At 40.2% G+C, this 19637-nt stretch overlaps 1 protein-coding gene and 1 long non-coding RNA gene across 14 annotated transcripts in view; one reads left to right on the forward strand and one right to left on the reverse strand.

Annotated features, from left to right (window-relative positions):
* Positions 1-19637, forward strand: part of NFIX (nuclear factor I X) — a 256420-nt gene that overhangs the window by 100884 nt on the left and 135899 nt on the right. The window contains exon 1 of one of the 12 annotated variants that reach the window (XM_083483090.1): positions 18719-19550. The exons of 9 other annotated variants lie outside the window; for them this stretch is intronic. In XM_083483090.1, the coding sequence (XP_083339216.1) occupies positions 19548-19550 (3 nt within the window). In that variant the 5' untranslated portion in view covers positions 18719-19547. Of the gene's footprint in view, positions 1-18718; positions 19551-19637 lie in introns of those variants that run through there. 2 more of the 12 variants (XM_083483088.1, XM_083483096.1) reach the window with 2 other exon arrangements.
* Positions 1550-12741, reverse strand: LOC310697035. 2 transcript variants are annotated; one of them, XR_014520890.1, is made up of 4 exons: positions 11161-12741; positions 8035-11012; positions 4135-4211; positions 1550-1853 (listed from the first exon to the last, which is right to left on the reverse strand). It is a non-coding gene; the product is annotated as an uncharacterized lncRNA (long non-coding RNA). The 2 variants fall into 2 exon arrangements; XR_014520891.1 differs by lacking the exons at positions 8035-11012; positions 11161-12741 and adding an exon at positions 4786-4854.

Below are 19637 nucleotides of genomic sequence, written 5' to 3' on the forward strand. Positions count from 1 at the left end.
TAAATTTTATATTCGTATTCCACAATTGTTCCCATGCTTCCATGTCTATTGCCCAATGTATCACTGAATATTTTACTTGCTCATCTTCAGTCTCCCATTCCAATAATATCTTATACATTTTAGGCAGCACTTTAACATTACATTCCAACAGGTCTCTCTCCAATTGTAATATTAATTCACCAAACCCTCATTTCCTAACTTTCTAAATACTACGATCAAATGACGATATTGTATCCATCTTGTTAATATTCCTGATAAGTCCTTAAATTCTTTTAATTTAAACTCTCCTCCTTTCTCTCTTAATAAATTTGTATAAGTTGCCCATCATATTCTTTTTCTTTACCACTATGGCTTCCAGTGGTGAAAGCCAAAGTGGTGTTTTTGTCTTCAATAATTTTTTATATTTATCCCATATACATTTTTTTCCTAATTATTTGGTTTGTAAATCTGTTGTATACCATAAATAAGTATGCCAACCAAAAATATTATCACGACCTTCTAAGTCTAAAATATGTGGATTCTTCAATGTCAGCCATTCCTTCAACCAGCATAGACAAGATGCTTCATAATATAATCTCATATCTGGCAGGGTATCATGGCTCATATTTTAATACAGTGTAATAGGGCCATTAATATCACCAGTGCCATATCTGCCTATGCTTCTGTGTCTGAATACAGAATCTGCAAAAGTAACTTTCCACTATATTTTGAGGCATATATGCTAATTATACAGTGAGATCAAGGCACAGAAATGTGTATTTTGTTTCAGTTAATAGGCAGTGGTGTGGTTGAATGACAGTAGGCTAAGGTATTTTTAAAAGTGGGTAATTTGAAGTTCATTTTTCACGTTTCTTAATTGCTGTGCTCTGTGAAAGATTTGGGCCTTAAGAGCAATATTTAAGCTCAAAGACTTGAATTACTTGCATATAAAAAGGCATTACAACAACAGTTTCGTTTTGCAAGTTGACACAGAGTTGAGCTCTCTGAGTTCAATGGGATTTGCTCCTTAGTGTGCATAGAATCACAGTCTTACCCATTGTTCAATGCCCTGATTCTAAACATTGGTGTTACCTTATTGCTTTGATCCCAAGTTGCTTTGCTGTTCATGTAAGAGCCAGTTTCTGTCAACTTCCCTTTGCACTGCAGTCCCCCTCCCCATTTCCAAGGGTCCCCCGTCTTCCAGGAGCAGATTTTCAGGGGGTGCAGGGGGCTGTAGAAGGGAGGGAAGCTCCATTCTGTGAATGAACTTCCTTCTGCTCATGGAAGGAAAATTAGGATCTAAGCCAATAGCGTTATCAGACAGCAATTGGAGTGTGACATTTTGTGCAATTATACTGCTTTACATTAATTTTATAATCATGTCATTCTAACCCTAAATGGCTTTCATACCAGTAAAGTTATTGGGTCGCCCCTTTCTTAAGGATATATATGTGCTGGGTTCCGGCACAGCAAATTTATGGGATCAAACTGTTAATGACTACCCTTTGCTCTATGCATCTCTGATCCTTTTGGCCACACAGAAATATGTGAAGAAGACTTGGAATGCAGGATGGAAAAATTGGTCAAAGTATCCATTTTAAGTATAATAAATTGCTGTAATTAATGATGTGTAAATTGATGCCAGGGCAGGAGACATATTTCCCCTTTATTTTCTCAGTGTTACAGTTATGGGACAAGGCAGCGCAGCCCTATACATGAAATATGATTAAAGAGATCAGTATTTATTTCCCCCCGTGAAATCTTCCTTCTCGCAAGCTGCACATTGGTTTCCTTTCTCTCACCACCTAGGAATCTGGCATCTGTTTGAGGGATTCCATTTTCCTCTCTCTTTCTCTGATTCCTCGTCTTTTTTTCTTCATGTGGGAAAAGTAAGAAAACTTTTTCAAAATAAGAAACAAAGATCTTGTAGCATTTTAGTTTAAAATGTTGGTTTATTGCTTTCATTTGCCCACCAATACTTGGATATTTGGCTGCATTTGAAGGGGAACTGGGGTGGGGGGTGGGGGGACGGAACCTTAAAGGCTTTTCAGGCAGAAACCTGCAGGTCTTGGTTCCAGAAGCTGAACTGTGCCCTAAAGCAAAAGGATATGAGGATTAAATTAAATGGGAATAATTAATTTTGTTGTTGCTGTTGCCGCCACTTAGGCAGGATTTGAATCTATCCAAGAAGCCTTGCCACAGGCAAATGAGCAAATCTCTCTTTAACATGAGCCAGAGTAGCCTGGATTTTTTAGTTTAGTTTAGTTTTTGTTTTGGTAGGTGAGAGGTAGATTTAAAAGGGAAGATTGGCAAGCAGGAGAATAAGCATTGAAAGCAGAGTAGCACGCTACTTTGGGCTGTGAGCTTTACTCTAAGGAGGGCAGGGAGGAATCTTGACTTTCTTTGAGACCCTTGTTGCTTGCATTCCGGGAAGAGAGAATTATTTTTGAGGTCTTAACGACGGGATGCAGGACTTATCTTCATTAATGGGGAGACACGTAGGAGGAACAAACCTGCCTCTGTTCAGGCAGGGTTAGCACCCGCACATCATTACCTAGGGGAGAAGTATCTGCTGCAAATATCTGTGTACCAGGGAGAAACTCAACCTGCATTCCCGTCCTCCCCTATCTAACTCATAGCCCTCCTGCAAAAGCTTTCAGATATGCTTTGATGAGTGAACACTCCTCTGCTTGCATACCATTTCCTAGGATACTAATGCTAACTAGTTAGGCAGCTTTGCTTCTTTCAACTTCTTCCGAATTCTTTCAGCTTTCTTTTGCTTTCCTCTATTGCTTTCTTAGTGTGTCTTAGACCCTGTCCAAATATTTTCACCTTAAGTTGTTGACATTTTTTTACCCTTCGTTCTCTGCAGGCTAGGGTTTATTCTCCATATCTCAATAGAACCCCATTTGCATTGAGAGGTCTTTCCCAGTACAGTATTTACACCGGATTCAAGAACTGAGATGGGTCGTTTAGGAAACATGACTTGCTTCTTATTTTGTAGAAAGGGTTGTTTCTTTTTTCTTCTTCAAATGAAAATGCTATAATGCACCCAACAGATTTGTTTCCAGAGAAGAATAATTGTATTATGCAGTTGAAAAAATACTGGCGTTGGATGTGAAATTCCATTGTTGAAATCACCATTTGGCAATGAAGCTAAAAAGTGCCCCGGGAGATTAATGAACTAAGTCTTCTACTTTGAAGCCAAAAGTGAGGTGGGGTGAGAGGGGTAGAATTCGGATTGGGACCATGATGATGGGGAAAGTTGACATTTAAGGCTTTCCCCCATGCCATTTCCACAGTTCTCCCATGCCATTGAAATCACACACATGCACACTGTGGTTTACAAAATGGTGGCCGTGTCCTGGGGCTACATACTCCTCCCTTGCTTCTTCCTTCACTGCTCACCAGCTTCAGCATGGAAATTCTGGCTTGCACTAAGCCAGAGATTTCCTATTACATCTGAACTAGGCAAAGCTGACTTAATGTAGATTAACAAACTGAGATAATAATCCAAGGCGCTCACCCACAGTTTCTTAAACCATGGTCCATGGTGCCGGTGAACAACTGCACCCAGCCATTGTTTAGCTACATGCTATTTTGTTGTTGTTAACATCTGTTAAAGGCGCACAGAAGTAGGGCACGTTATTCCACGCTCTGTCCCCCCTTTTGGCTACTTAGCAACTATGCTAACAGAGCCAAGACACTTTTCAAAGTCACTCATGGGGTGACATTTAATGCACAAACGTGGTACACTTTGGCAAGCTTTCACACAGGCTTCCAAACTCTGAATACCTGCCAATGGTTTACCACACTTCCTGGAGTAATAACTTTATATACCCTCTTTCTAAAGTTAACGCAGGAGCCTTCCAACTTCTTTTACTCTTAAAGAATATTATATGAAGTAACATAGAACCAAGCAGTAGGAGGCTTATGTACACCTGAGTTGCTGAATTTCTGAGGCAGAACTCAGAATATTTCTTAGGAGACATTTATTTAGATAGGACAGGAGAAAACATCTGGCATATAAGAAAATAAACAAACAGAAATGCTGACCAACCTTAGATGTTAAAAGCTTCTGAATAGTCTACAGTTCTTAACCAGCTCCAAGAAGTTAGCAATCAGTTTCCATTAGATACAGGTTTTTTTTCTTACCGAATAAGGCCTCATTTCTGTGTTGCTTCATTGAAAATGCCAAGAAGATGGAAGTAGGCCTGTGATAGGGTTGTCACCTTTGGTTGGGCAAAATAAAGAACAGTGGAGTAAATTGGGGGGCTAAAAATTTCTTTACCTGGTGCAGAAATGACTTCAATGCAATCCATTACATTGGCACATGCGATTTACAGTGGTTTATTCAATGAAAATAAACCCCTCTCTCACTCTCTGCCCCCCCCCCCGGCCACGCAAAAACACTCTTTTTCCACCCACCCACCCGCTCTCCACCGGATGGATGGACCAGGCCCATGCAAGTCCTCCATCTCTGATTCACCTGCTTCTGCTTGCGCAAAAACTTTATTTCCCCCCACTCTCCACCAGGCTCATTCAAACCTGCTTTCTTGCTCTCCGAGTCCGACCCATCCCTGCCCCCTTTGCCTACTCAAAGAGGATTTCTCCTGCAGTGGACCAGGCCCGTCCAACCTATAATATGTGGCGTATGCTGCATTTGGCATGATGACTAGTGCAAGTTGTGCAGGCCTCCTGCATTCCTGTTTTTGGTATAATTTCTCCTTGTGGATGGTTTGCACATCACATAAAACCATAGTTTAATGGTTTAATGCAGACAAGCAGCATTTATTCTTGGCTTACCACTTGTGTTTGGTTTAGAGGGAACAAACCACGAGACCAGGTAACGCGACAAGTCGAGGCTTGTGGTTTGTTGCTTCCAGAAGAAGGGAAGGATCAAAGTGGAAACTTGAGAATAGCGGTACACTAGTACACTGCTCATTCATGCTAAGCCAAAGTGAATGTAATATGTGAAAACAACTAATGTGTAGTTACGTAGATGCTTCAAGTTCAGGAAACTTTATTTGTAGATTTTTAATTTTTTAATTTTTTTTCTGGCTCTTTATTCTTCCACTGTGCAAAACTCATCCAGTCCCAATTTCCCTTCCCTAAAGAGTGAACAGCAGTGTGGCCATGTTGGAATGCGCTCTTGTTTGAATTGGCGTTCACGGGGCACAATAAGCTTTTGAGGGTGTGGGATTTTTGGATGTTTTTACAGATGTGTCCTAGGGAAGAGGCTGACTATAAAGTACATTTAAAATGTATATGTGCAATGATGAGGGCTAGAAACAGCCCTTTGCATCTCCTGTTCTAGAGGAAAATTTATTACATCCTTGTTCATTCACTCTTGTCTTTAGACAGTGATTGATTTAAATACCTCTTGAGCATGAGGCTGTCTTCCTAGTACATTTTACTGTTGGTTCATTGATGGACGACAGTAACAAAATAGAATTTTCCACCCAGTACATTGTGATAATCCTTGCCAATGTAAATATTTTCTATCGCATCCATAGCTCCTGTGAAAATTACCTTACAACCCAATCTTGTTAAAGCAATTTATTACTGGGTGTTTTTTTTTAATGGCTTATCTAAGTATCTGCTTTTCCTTTGTAGGTGTAGCATCTCTAAAATAAACACATGCTTCTTTGCACACAAAGACAGGCATTAGGGCACGGAAAATATGCTCCTTTTTAATAATACTGTTCCTGTGTCCTTGTGGACTCATCAGTAACAGACAAATGGCATATAATCAATAACTGAAATATGACAAAATAAAAAAATTCCTTCCAGTAGCACAATTTATTTTTTTTATTTTGACTATGGCAGACCAACACGGCTACCTATCTGTAACTGAAATATGACATTTGCTGAACCCCCTTACTAAAATTAGGCAGGCTTTCCGCTAATATGAGATCCTTTATGATAGCCATTCCCATAATTTGATTTTTGTGACTCTTCTTCCCCACCCATGCCTGTATTAGTTTATAAACTTTATTTTGCTTCCTTGCAAGATAATTGAACTTTTACTGGTCCATTTAACAATGAATACTCCTCCTCCTCCTCCTCCTCCTCATGTAGTACTGAATGCTGAATATTCAGTAGTGTTGAATACCCTCAGAGCTATGGCCCAGGGGTGGGGAACCTGTGGCATTCTAGATGTTACTGGATTACAGCTCCCACAGTCTTCAGCTATTGGCCATTTGGGATGTGGCTGATGGTAGCGGAAAGTGCAGCCACCTCTGGAGGACCACTCGTTCCCTACCCCTGCCTGTTTATTGGCCTTTGCCTAATCAAACAAGCTTTGTTCTTTTAAACTGTGTGTGGAGGGGAGAGTTATTGTTTGTTATGATGGTATGTGTTTTTCTGTGTTTACATTGTAAACCTGTAATCCTTGGATGAAGGGTGATACAGATTTTTTTTTTAAAAAAAACAATTCATTTTAGTGGGCATAAGCATGTGCTGGATGTACATCTAGACGCCTCTCTCTTCCCCATCCCCAGTGCAGTGGTGCCTTGCCACTAGAGGAAGCTTTTACTTTTTATTCAGCCTTTCGTTTATTCGAGTTTTGTGCATCCCTGCTCCAGCTATAGTCAGCTGTCTCCTGTGTGTGTGTTTTAAAAAAGTAACCAATAGAGTATGGCTATCTCCCTGCAGCAAGACTTCCTGTCCTTGCATCCTTATCCCATTTCTGAGTGAGCCACGAAGGGCTTATAAACAGTTGATCTGAAAGGATAAATGTATGATAATTTTAAAAACAATCTCAGAAGAGAAGTACTGAAGAAAAAAGAGGAAATACATATTTGTGAAACTTTGGGTCCTTGTGGTCCCCACCCCCTTAGTAGTAGGTCTGTTGCTGAAAACAATACAAACCTAATGAATAATGGAGAGCCCAAATGATTAAAAAATAGTTGTTCTGTGGCACAGATTCTCATATGGGCAGAACTCCCAATGGCTGAATATCCCTCTGATGAATTTCTGTAGACTCCTTTCTCCTTGTCACAGCTATTTCGCTACACGTGGAATTGTCCTTGACTCTCCATACTTCCAACTGTCTGCGTGTGCATACTTATAACCTACTAAGTTCTGTCCAGAATAGTGAGCATATTATAACCATGTAGATAGCATAGAGATAATTCCTTTTAAGCATGCTATCTATGTGTGTGTATTTTATCACTCCTTAAAAGATCATGAGGGAAACAAGGTGTTCAAATGACACTGACCTGAAATTTAAATTAATTTTAATATTTGCATTAAAGGTCATTTTTATTTAAGCACTATCACACAAATATTGTAATAGGGTATTTTTTGTTTTTTTTAAGGCAAAAAAGACATTTGTATAAATCAAAATATAATTAAAAACACACTGATAAAATGACTACTTGTAAAGTAATAGTGGCACTGTGGAGTACAGATGTGTGACCATAGACTCACCCTACTTGGCATGTCCCTGCAAAAAAAAAAAAAAAATCAAATATAAAAAAGGTGGGGAATTACTGTTCCATTATTTTTTTAAAAAAAAGATGTTAGATTTTCTGCAATCTGAAAAGCAAAATAAAAACAGAAGCAGTGCAGGACAACAGCAATTTGATGATGATGTCATTTAGATGCCCTATAAAAAGTAAGTTAACAAAGCATGGCAATTGCAAAGCAAACGCTCATTGATATCTAAGGGTTGATTCACACTTTGACACCTCACAACTGAACATGTGGACTGTCTCCTTTGAAAATGCTGTATGGTTTTCAAGCTGAAACTGAATGCCGCAAACATTTTCTCTGTGTTGAGCAATCTGTGATAGCTCATTCATTGAAACATGCGAGTCAACATTTAATGTCAAGACCAGTAGGTGACACCAATGTATGTGCATGTGTAGGAACCAACAACCTACCGCCATTAAATATCCACCCCCCTCTACTATTAGGTGAGCTGGAGAATAAATAAGAGGCTAAGTGTGGGCCATTTCTTTTACCAGATTCATAAAAATCTTCATTTTTGAAAAACAACAGTCCCAAGATTTTTTTGCTGTAGAGTTTGATTTTTGGGAGACGTCTTACCTTTTTCATTTCCAGTAACACTGTTGCAAGTAATTTCATTGTCACAAAACAACAAAATGCCCTCACTGTTTCGTTCAGATTAACCTGATGTGTCCAAATCAGCATCTTAATAAGTAAAACATTTAAATAGATAAGCAATGGGTTTTTGATTTTTTTCTTCAAAGCTGGACACCGCCAGACTTTATTCTGGCTGAAGCAGAATCCTGATCTTTGTCTTGTTGGGTTGGGAAATAAATTGGGCAACCACGTTTACTTGGGAGTGTATCCCACTGATTTCGACAGGAGCTACTTGTGTTCAGGATGCAGCCTTTGGCCTGGGTCTCACAGAGGTGGTTAATCTGTACCTGCCCTGAAGTGCAGGCTGAAGTACACACAAATGCCCCTCTATAAAAACACATTTCCTGCACATTGAAAAATGTTGGAGAGAAATGTCCTTACCTGCTTTCTGAAGAGGACTAGTCAGATGTAGGTTTCTCCCCTCAGTGAGAACTTGGCCAGTGTGTCAGAATGAACTTTATTTAAATCTTAAAGTAGAATAATTACTGTGCATTACTTTATCCTCTCCCGGGAACTTAGGAAGAAATATATTTTAAAATACTATTTTATTTGCAAACCTGACATGAAAATCCAGTGCGAGTGACAAAACTCAGCACCTCTCTCTACAATTGCTTTGGTCCTCAGTCTTTTAAGGTGATGTTAATATCACTACATTATCTCAGACAAAAATACTCAGAAATTCACCAGGGTGTCTAGTCAGAGCTTGAGCTGTATTTATTGCTTGCTCCGTGCAATGCTTTTTAAATGCCTTTTTAGGGGGGAGTTTAAAACTGCAACAAAGACTTCCTTTAGTCTGCAAACCTGATTGAGTTGCCAACCTTTGCCTTGTCCAAGATCCTGATCTGCCATCTCTACTGCAATTAAACCAGAATTATCTCAGTTACTTAAATTGGTTTTATCGTCCACCAGTCTGAATTATTTGTTCTTATAATTCATAGGCAAATAATCTTTCTACCAATGGTTTTCCTATAGTGTTCTGAGTTCTGGAGAACAAGAAAGAGGTAGAGATGAAAGTAAAAACATATGAGTGGGGATGGAGGTGGTTTAAATGAAGATGATTCTACTGTTGTTGTAGATGATTTTTAAAATATTATTTTTATTTAAAAATGTATTTTCTTTTAAATCTATATTTCACAAACCGGACAGGAATCTTAGGTAGCTGAAGTTGTGGGAACACAAAATCATTTCATTCATTCTGGTTTTTAAATTGACAGACACTTTACTGCTGAGTCCTGTTGTGTAGTGCATTGGATTACAAAAGCAAGATTTTATGTTGTGGGGTAGGGTAGGGGAAAGCTGGGGAACTCTTGGAGGATTGAAATAATAAACCTGTGTGGAATAGCTGGACTTCTGAGCTTATATACCAATGAGGGGGGAAAATAGATTTCAGTGTTTCAGGTGCGAGAAGCGGTTGGTGAGGGTTGCTTTTCGTGTTTGCACAAGGATGTTGAAAGCTGGAAGGATAGTTATGTTACTCTCTTGCAGCAAAATCAGCAGAGTCTCGTGTTACCTTAAAGACGAACAGAATTCATGTAGCCTTGGCTTTTGTAGTTTAGAACCCTCTTCATCAGGCGCATAATACAGGTGCACAACTCACTCACCACTGTACAGTTCCCTTCCCTGTGAATGTTGTGCTATTGCTGCCGTTGTTTTAATTTTGAGACATTTCATGTTTCATTATATTTATGTATCTTTCCTGTTTGTGCTTGGTGTGGGGTTTTAGTTATCAAAATGCTTCTTGTAGGTTTTTTTAATCTTGCAAATTTATTTTTATTTTATTTTTTAACACCTAGAGGAGATTTGCTGCAGAAGAGCATTGTAGCAATGGGGTACCATGTCTCTTTTAATGCAGTTGATTATTGGAATAAAGGACAGATGTGACGCGTGCTTCTCCCAATTACCATTTTTACACAGAGTCTGTCTATGGAGAGACGCATTCAGAGATTTGGATGTGGTTTTGTAGAAGTGACATTGCCCTTCATAGCCATGGTTTGTATTTATTCATTTTGGACTGCCTCTGCTCAAATATATTTGCTGGTGGTTTCCATAGATGTACCCTAGGAAAGTTGAAACTGGCTCCCAGAAGTGTTGTCATCACTATAGTGATTGTGTGTGTACATTTGGTGTGACCGTCACATATATCAATTCGATAGTGATATGATGAGCAACACACTTCCTCTCTTGATCAATGCCTGCATGACTTCTGCAACTCTCTATAAAATGGATTTTGAAAATTTATCATTTTCTTAGTTTTGTTTGTGAAAGGATAGGATGTAACTCTTGGAAACAGTTTTCTTTAAGCAGGAAATGGATAAGACTGAAGTGGATTTTATCTTGTCTTGTCAATTGATAATTACTGTATGTATTTAGACCCAATGATTTATCATTATATGAATGATATACCCACCTCATCGCCATTCTTCCTTTGGGAAGGCCACAGGGAGGAGATCCGAAGCTTTCATTTCCATTTTCAGTTAACCACAGTTTAGAGTTGTGTCCAAAACCTAAAGTGTGATTAATCTTAACGATGATTTATTGAAACAAGGCAGCTTCATAAGCCATAGTTTGAAGTTTGCTTATTTTAGTAAACCATAGTTAAGAATAACTCCATAGTTTGTCTCGATTTAGACGTAATGCTGAACTGTGACTAGTTTAAAATCACAGTGAAAGCTTCTGTTCTTGCAGCTGCACCTGAGTGGGAGGAGAGGGATGGAGCTGACAAACCTGATGCTCATTCTTATATTGGCTCATTCTTATATTGATAAAGTGATTAGAAATTAAGTGTGATTAAAAATTAGGAAGTCTGTGTGAAAAGCTTCTTCCTTGTAGGGATGCAAGACTTGAGTGCATCCAGCTGGGACAGTTCTTTCTCCACCTTTATAGGCACTGCTTAAAAACAAGCTACCACTGTTTGGAGATTACTTGGGCACAGTGGCGTAGCGTGGGTTGTCAGCACCCGGGGCAAGGCAAGTAATTTGCGCCCCCTAACCCGTGGATTTGCGCCCCCTAACCCCCAGATGTTGCGCCCGGTGCAGCCGGCCCCCCCTGCACCCCCCCATGCTACGCCACTGCTTGGGCAATGTTTGGGGAGAGATCCAAAGTTGGCTAGGAGGGTGGTGTGCCATTTTTGTAAATAGAGAAACATGACAAGGAGAGGGCGAAGTGAAAGAAGAAAATAGATTGTGGAATTGGTGCTATTCTGCTTAATTTTAATTTGGTTTCTGTTTTGTATGTTTATACTGTATATACAGTAGCTTGAAGATGCTCAGAGTCTGTAGTAGGGTTAGTTAAAAATCCAAATCCATCAGTAAATGATATTTGATCCAACTATCAACTATATAACTAAGATTATTCTAGTATGAAATAAAGGCTCACTCAGGGCCAGTGCTATGATAGCAGTTAGAGGGAAATGGTTCCTGTTGTTCCAGAGGAATAACTAACTACCTGTCCACAGTCAGAGTGTAAGTCATCACAGATGTTTGTAAAATGTTATATGTAAATCATATGCATTTCCCCCCCTGATTCATATATCTAGAGCATCAAAGACGGGTGCAGCCATCTACTTCATTTTATGCGCTTGTCTGATAAAAATCTTAATTCCCGTGGTGAAACAAGTAAGATGGATGTTCCATTAGATATGCCTTTAGGAGATGGAGTTAATTCTCTAGTATCTTCTTTCTATCCAATAAAAGCTATGGCTCCCTGCCTTCCACGATCACTCAGTGCTGGCATACCTGCCATGCCTGGGCCAGTAGCTTTCAATCCATCCCAAGCCAGAGTTTCTTAGTGTGACCAGTGCTCCCCCCTAGAAAAAAAAGCACTGAGCATGACTATAATAATATTCTGTCCTAACTGGCCAGATCTTGGGCTGCTCGTAAAATTTACATCAAGGATAATATTCGTAAAAAGCCCTAGGTTTCCAAATGAGTTTTTGGTTGTACAACTAAAGACATATAGTGAGGCCCATCTACTTCTTCAGCTTTATTTTCAGCTCTAGGTTGTGGTCTTTGAAAAAGTAGCTGTATCCAAGCCAAATTGTGCCACAAAAGCAAAACAAACTCTTTAATTTTGCATGGCATATATTTACACACTGAGATGTCTTAGGCAGCCACTTTCTTCTTTAACAGTGGAAGTGAATTTGGATCAGCTGTATTTGAATTACCAATAAATAGGGAGGAAATTGGTAAACATCCTATTGCTTCGTTAGGATAATTGCTACCATAAAATAAATGACAAAAATAAAGCTGAGAAAATGTACTAATGCAAGCTATCTCTGGTTTGTGCTACAAGATGTATTCTCCTTTCATACTGCGCCTGACCCGATTTGGTGGAATGTTATGTCAGCCTAGGCTGGTTATTGACAGCTATAGTAGCACAGTGTGGTTCAGTCATATTGTATCTAAATGTCTTGAGTATATTTCACCAGCAGAAGCATTTAGAATTGAAGGTGTCTCCACTGAATTTGGAGTAGTGTCCTTGGAGTGCTGGCATCATGTAATGATTTGTAACTTTCAGCTGGTTTAAAACCAGTCTCAGACCTGGTTCTTTATTCTGTAGGAATTGTCGTGGCTATATATAGGTGTGCTCAAGAGCTGCACCCTAAGTACGTCTTTACAAAATGTACTTCTGATGAATAGAGAGCCTAGTCCTTCTAGCTAAAGGGCACCAGTTCTGCTAGAAGGCTGAGCAGTTTTATTCAGTAAGTTTGTAATCAAAGAGGCTCTCAATCTTGCAGTCTAAATCCAGGTGTTGAATAGAGGTCTGGTTACATACAGAAGGCAGGACTGGATTAATTACCTGAGAGTCACAATTCCAGCTATTCTTTGTCCCTGTTACTTAGAATGGTAGAAATGTGAAAAGAACCACAAACACATTTTCTCGGCTCCCGACTATTTCTGCCCTTAACTCCAAGTGCTTAGTTGAATGTGAAATTACGGAGTCATTTTGTAACTTCAGTTAAAAACCTTTGACTCATTTATTCCTGCCCTCTCCATCACTTAGGCTGCTGCCAACTCACATTACTGTAGAAGATGGAAATATTAAAATAAACTTAGCATTTTTTAAAAATAGTGTGTTCCTGCACACATTTATCCGGTGCTGCTCTAATTCTGCCCCCACTCCCCAATTCTGTGTATTGTTTATTTTCCCTGCTCAGACGGGAAAAATATTTGAATGCAACCTCCCCCCACCTTTTTTTTTTTGGAAATAGAAAATTGAAAAGGCTAGTGAACCATGATTCAAGAGGCTGAGAGGGAGCTTCTTTCTTTCCTAGCATTAATTAACTCAAGTTCGTTAGGACGTTGAGTCTGCCGCACAGTTTTCTCTTGTTTGTGCTAAATCAGGTCAGAGAGGGAAAAACTTTTCAGGCAGACGCTGTGTGTTAACTCTGAAGAATGAAGAGGAGAATCAAAGTGATATAACTATTACATAGACTTATAGTCATCTGTAGGTTTTTATTGTGTACAGTAATGTGCAAAATGAGGATCTGAGTGAACAAATAATTCATCTGGTTGTGAAAATGAATTTTATCTAATTTTGGGGGTGGTTTAAATAGGGTATATTTGATGCATCATTTGGATTGGTTTGGGCTGGCATTCTGATTATGGAAATCTGTGTCAGAGGCAAGAGCGCAACATGAAAATCTTTTTTTTAAAGTCTATAATCGGGAGTCTATTTCTGTCTATTTGTGGCAATGATGAGGAGGAGTCTAATTGCCCTAACCCACGGCTGAAGCTGTTGTTTGCTTCTAGTGGATTTTGTTTCCTTGAAATCTCAGTTGTGGTTGGGCATGTTTTTATAGAACTCTACTTAAATCACAGTTTGTTTTGCGAAATCTTGTATTTCATAACTCTTTATAATAATGGAAAGGGAAGATGCATCCCCCTCAAATTCTGTACCCCATATTACAGTCTCTGGAGCTGGGCCAAGCTGGACACAAAATCCTACTGACTCATTGTTGGCCAAAGCATTATTATTTTGGCACTCGGGGATGGGGGTTCAGCAGGGGCAAGCCACAGGCTAATATGTTGCAGGTCTCACTAGCCCTGTGGAGAGTAGAAATTTATGTGCTATTCATTCACTAGGGATGTAGTTTGCCAGGGTGCTACTGACTGTTTCTATGACAACCCCAAGAAAGCTTTACACGGTGCTCCTATTGCTGAACAAGAGTGAAAGTGAGAAGGAGAGAGACTCCCCAAAACGAGCAGACCATTAAAAAAAAGGGGGGAGGCCCAGAGTTAGAAAGTTTTGACTTGAAGTAATTAAAACTCATAAGCTCTGTACAAGACTTGGGAGTCTCTACCCACCCCCCAAAATTCCTTGCTTCGAGAGGAAGAGAGCAAAAAGCTCTTTCTCAGACAACGTTCTTAAGAACTTCTCCACTTTGGCATCATACTTTGTTAATGAATCTGGAACTGATGAAGAGAGAAGAGTTGCCTTATATTGTGAGAACAAAGAGATGGTGGTATTTTTGTGAGAGGGTATATGCAACCCACATCTAAACTCTGAGTTGGAGAGAGCCATACTTGGCCGTGAAATTTTCTTCTTCATTTGAATCTCTTAAATCTTTACTTCCTCTTCATTTTCACTTCCTTCCTTTAACCTGTCTTTCCATCAGCATATTTTCTTCCCTTCTTCCCCCCACTACCCCTTTCCCCCCTCTACTAAGGCAGATGTTTCCATATCTTTCCTACATGCCTCTACTTCTCCCTCCCCTGTTTATTTATTGATTTGCCTTAGAGACAAGAGATGTTTTCCTAAAATGCTATTCATTCCAGGTTATTTGTGCAGAGTTTTAACCTACAAAACACTAAAAATAAATATTAAAATAATGTTTGTTCATTAAGTCGCAACAGGGTAAACCTTCCTAGGTTCATAATTTTCTGCATTGAAAACTGAACCCAGATGACCACACGTCTCACGGAAAGGAATCAAGCTTGCATCGTAATTGCGAGCGGTGGTTTGATCCCATTATAAGCTGAATCCTAGAAAGCTCAGACTCGGGCTTTAAAGTTCCGTAAATCTGCTGTGCTTTTGGAATGGAGTGAATCTGCCTAGTACGGCTGTCCTAAAGTGTGCGTTCTCAAAGGTGCCTGTAATAAATGCTCCTAAATGAATTGCTGGTTTTCGGTGTTGGGCATTCAGCACTCCCATTGCAATCGCTAGGAATGGGTGGTGATGCTCGACAACCTTTCCATTGTTTCTGTTGTCATCCCTCTGTGTTACTTTTCTTAAATAGCAAGTACATACACTGGTATTTCAACAAACCTCTATTTACTATAGCAGAACCAGCACGGCTGTAGCATTTATGAGGTTGTGTTTTTTTAAAAAAAGGAATTAAAACCTGTTCCATATAACAGCGACTTTCCTGTCTTTTGTGGAATTCCATTTGCAACTTACTTCAGATAATTCCATAGATGCCCAATTCTGCCATAATACACTGATTATCTTATATGCTAGTTCAATGCATGTGTCAAGAATGTTGAGCTTTTCTGCTGTGACAATCGTCATATTGTAAACGGACGCTGTCTATGCCAGCCCAAGTGCACAAGCAGCCGAAGTGGTCGCTTGGGGTGACAATATTTTCAAGGGTATCAGTAAATCTATGTGCAGTCCAAGAGGTGTGCCCTAGGAGTCCATTTCTTGTCTTGGAGGTGCTAGGTGAAAATCGGATTGTACTGTTCAGCTTCCTAGCCAGCCCTGAAAGTGTGTAAAAATATTGCTGTTCTGTGAAAAAGGCCTATCAAGACTAGAAATCTCTTAAGGCAATTAGAGTAATGTTGTTGTTGTTTGTTATTGTTGCTGCTGCTGCTTTTAAATATAGCATCTTGTTACAAGTCCTGAGTTTTGTATTTGTTGAGTGCCACCTGACCTTGACAAAGCAGCTGTACTTTCGTACCTCTGTCTTGTACACTGAGCACTTCTGATCACAAGAAAAGGAATGCTACGGGTAGTAGTGACAGAAGTGGGTGATTTTTCTTTGTTTTGCTCTTCATTCTGTTTTCTTCATTCTTCTTAATGTTCTTCATAGTCTAGTCTTCATAGCACCTCATGTACATGTCTATAAAGTTAGTGTGAATTGAATTAATTTTAATTTGCTACAATGTCCACCCCCACCGAAGCTTTCCAAGAGTGTAAAGGCTCTGATTATATTGTAGTTTCGTTCCACACCAAAGCTTCCTTGTTGTTTTAAAAACGTGCATTAGATTTAGTTGTTTAAAAGTTTTGAAGGTCATGCAGTCCTTTGTAAAAGATGGATCCCGGGCCTAAAAAAACAACCTGGGAACCTGTATATTCCCAGGTAACAAGGAAGTGAGAATTTCAAATGAGTTTTGAATTTCAATGGCAGACTTCGAAAATGTTTTTTGGGGGGAGTGGAGTGGGGGGAGAAGGGCACAAGTTCGTTTTCCCTTTTATCTCTTTTATTCTACTTTCTTGAGCTTCGACTTGCACCCTCCCCCCTCTTGACACAGATATAGAAAAATAATCTCCGAGCTTTTGTGTCGGGATGGAACTCTTCCACCTCAACTGCCTGCCTGCGCACCCACCTTTAATCTGCCTGATGGAGGGGAAGGGGGCAGGCTCAGGTATTACCTAACACAGCTGCGGACAGATCACCTTTGTCTACAGTCCTCTGGGGGTTTGTCGCCAAGGTCATGGAGAGGTGTGGGGAGGCCTGTGTTTTTCGCAAGCAGACAACATATTTATGAGCGGCAAGAGGTTTGGAGGGCCCCGCATCCTGCTTTTAATGTATCTCAGGCTGACCTGTGCCAGATTTGTGAAGTGGCGGGAGAGGGGTGGGGGAGGGAAAAACAGTAATATCCCCCCCCCCATCTCCAGCCAAATGAGTTATGGCGGGGGAAAGCCTCCACCCTGCGATTTGCGAGCACAAATCCGAGAGCTCTGATTTAGCTGCCTGCTTAGTTGCTGGAAAGCTGGCAGCAAGGCCTGGAGCTGGCAGTGGGCAGTAGGCAAATGCTCGGCGTAGGTCTGTCTTTTGTGCCATCTCCGCGCACCCCACCGGAGCATTTGGCTTGTCGAGGGTGCTGCAGGAATAAGGGTGGCAGCCCTGCGAGTGAAGTCAGGGCTAGAGGTGCTCAGAGTATCTGATGGTGCTGCAGGGAGGCGTATATGGCCTCTTTTTCTCTGGTGGGACTAGAGCCCTGATTTGTCTTTGAATTCACCCTCTTTGATGCAAACCTCTCTGTCTCTGCTCTGTGATATTGGGAGGTTGCGGGTGGTAAGGCGCTTTGTGCATGGATGGGCTGAATTAGAGGGAGCAAGCAAGCAAGCAAGCGGAGCTGTCTTCTAATAAAGCAACTGTGAGTTCGGCTATTGTTGCCTCACAGCCTTCTCTGTGCCCAATTCCTTGAGGACGGCACTCAGAAAAGTCCAGCAAAAGCACCCCAAGGCCACACCCTTTTCTTTACTCCTTAATGCAAGCCTTTTATTTTTTCTCGCGTCTCTTCGTACCTTTTCTTTTTTAAATCTTACCATTTTTACAATTTAGCTTTTCTCACGTTTGCCTTTTTTAATTACCTGTTTGCTTTCCTGTTTTATGCACCACCGTTCTTTTTCTCTGGTCGTCATACTTTTCTTACTTTTTTATGTACTTATTCTTTCTCCTCAAAATTAATTATTTTAGTCCCCCCCAGTCATGTTTTCTGATGCCCTTTTAGTTGCGCATGTGGCATGAAGCAATAATAAGCAACAAAAAAGTGAATGTTGGAATGAAATAGATTAAATTAGCTATTTAAACTTTCAAAACAATGCATTTTAAGCTTTGCCATTTTTAAATAAAATTTTAATAGAGGGAATAAGGATTTGGTTTAGGTGAATAACTTCATATTGTGATGCTGGTCCGTTTGCTCTAATCTGCATGTATTATTAATTTTTTGGCAAATATCGGGGTGAAAATTGCAGAAAGTAAGGAAGTGGCACAGAGCTTCATAGGGCTGACTGAAACCCTAGTTTTGGAAAGCAAAGATGTTTGCTGAGGCCTGGAGTAGCAATACCAGGAACTTGCAAAGAAATAATATCTGTATGCATTTTAAATTAATGCTACCTGAATTGAGAAAAAAGTAGGGCGGCAATATCTTAACCACATGCATATTGAAAGAGAGAGTTGTAATTGGAAGGAAATATTTTTCAGGGTTTTCTTCTCTTTTTTTGTACAAATAGTTGGAAAGGCAGCGAGGACGGAAAGAGAATGAGATTGAGAGAGAAAGATGGAACAGCTGCTTTTTCTGAGGCCTTGTGGGACTGTCTTTTTTTGGAGATTGTGGGGGGGGGGGGAGAAGAGGTGGGTGGATGCTATGATATTTATTTATTTAAAATATTTTGCCAGTCACCTCCTTGCCAAAATCTGCTGGCCAATAAAAATTTCATTGCGGCTGGACTTTGCTTATTCATTAGATATGAACTTGTCGATTTGGCAAATTGTTTTCCATCTCTTAACTGCACAGTCTCTCTCTCTCTCTCTCTCTCTGCCACCCCCTCCCTGATTCCTTCTCCGCCAACCTCCCCCCCCTCCACCTCCCTTTCTCTTTGATGCAGCCATTGGCTGCTCCACGATGTGTCTCCTTGCCAAATAGGTGGATCCCTTCTCCTCTCTCTCTCTCTCTTTTTTTTCTGCTGGCATTGGCACAGGCAAATGGTTGGGGACTGAGCATGAAAGGAGAAAGCAAGCGAGCAAGAGAGTTTAAGAGGAAAAAGGGAAAGGAAAAAAGGGGGGGAAACAACAACAACAACAAAATCCCTCATACCCCAGCAGTTGGGTTTTGCCAGCAGCCGATCACAGCTGATTCCAGAGCGGAGTCTGTCCCTTTTCCCCTAGACCTGCGATCGCCCCTGTTCTCAGGCGGAGGGAGCCACATCTAAGTTGCATCTTTGCATTTTTGCCAACGCTGAGAGAGATTCTTTCCCCCCGCTCAACTCCCCCTCCTGATCACTTGCTGTTATTCTGCCTGTTTTTATTTTTTCCCTTCATCCTTCCAATTATTATTATTATTATTATTATTATTATTATTATTATTATTATTATCCTTAAGAGACATTTGACTTTTTAAAAAAGAAAACATATTTTGTGTGTGTATGTGTGTGGTGATGTTGATTTATTTTTGTCCTTCGCTGATGTTTCCATTCCTAACCTGCTTTCTTCAATTTTTAATCCTCCTTTTTTGCTACCCCACTGTTTTTATTAAATAATACTTTTTTAAAAAAAAATTGGCTAACAGTTTGCAGTGGAGAATGCAGCCAACAATTGTTTTCCACCCAATTTAAGAAATATCCTGCACTCTTCTGTGCACTTCCTTTTTATATTTTTTACTTTCCTCCTTGTTCTCCCCTCCTCCCTCTTCCACCTCACAGCCCCAATAGCACCCCCCTTCCACACTCTGCAATTCTGAGCCCAGAATTTCTGAATCGGGGGCTTAGCTTCGCCGGGATGAGCCAGAGCAATGGTAATTATTTCCATTTTTGACTTTCCCCCTCTCTCTTGGATGTTTTTAGCTTTAGGGAAATCTTTACTTTAAAAAAATAAAGTCAGA

Source organism: Podarcis liolepis, assembly GCF_965112155.1.
Source record: "Podarcis liolepis genome assembly, chromosome: 17".
In the NCBI taxonomy this organism is placed as follows: Eukaryota; Metazoa; Chordata; class Lepidosauria; order Squamata; family Lacertidae; genus Podarcis; species Podarcis liolepis.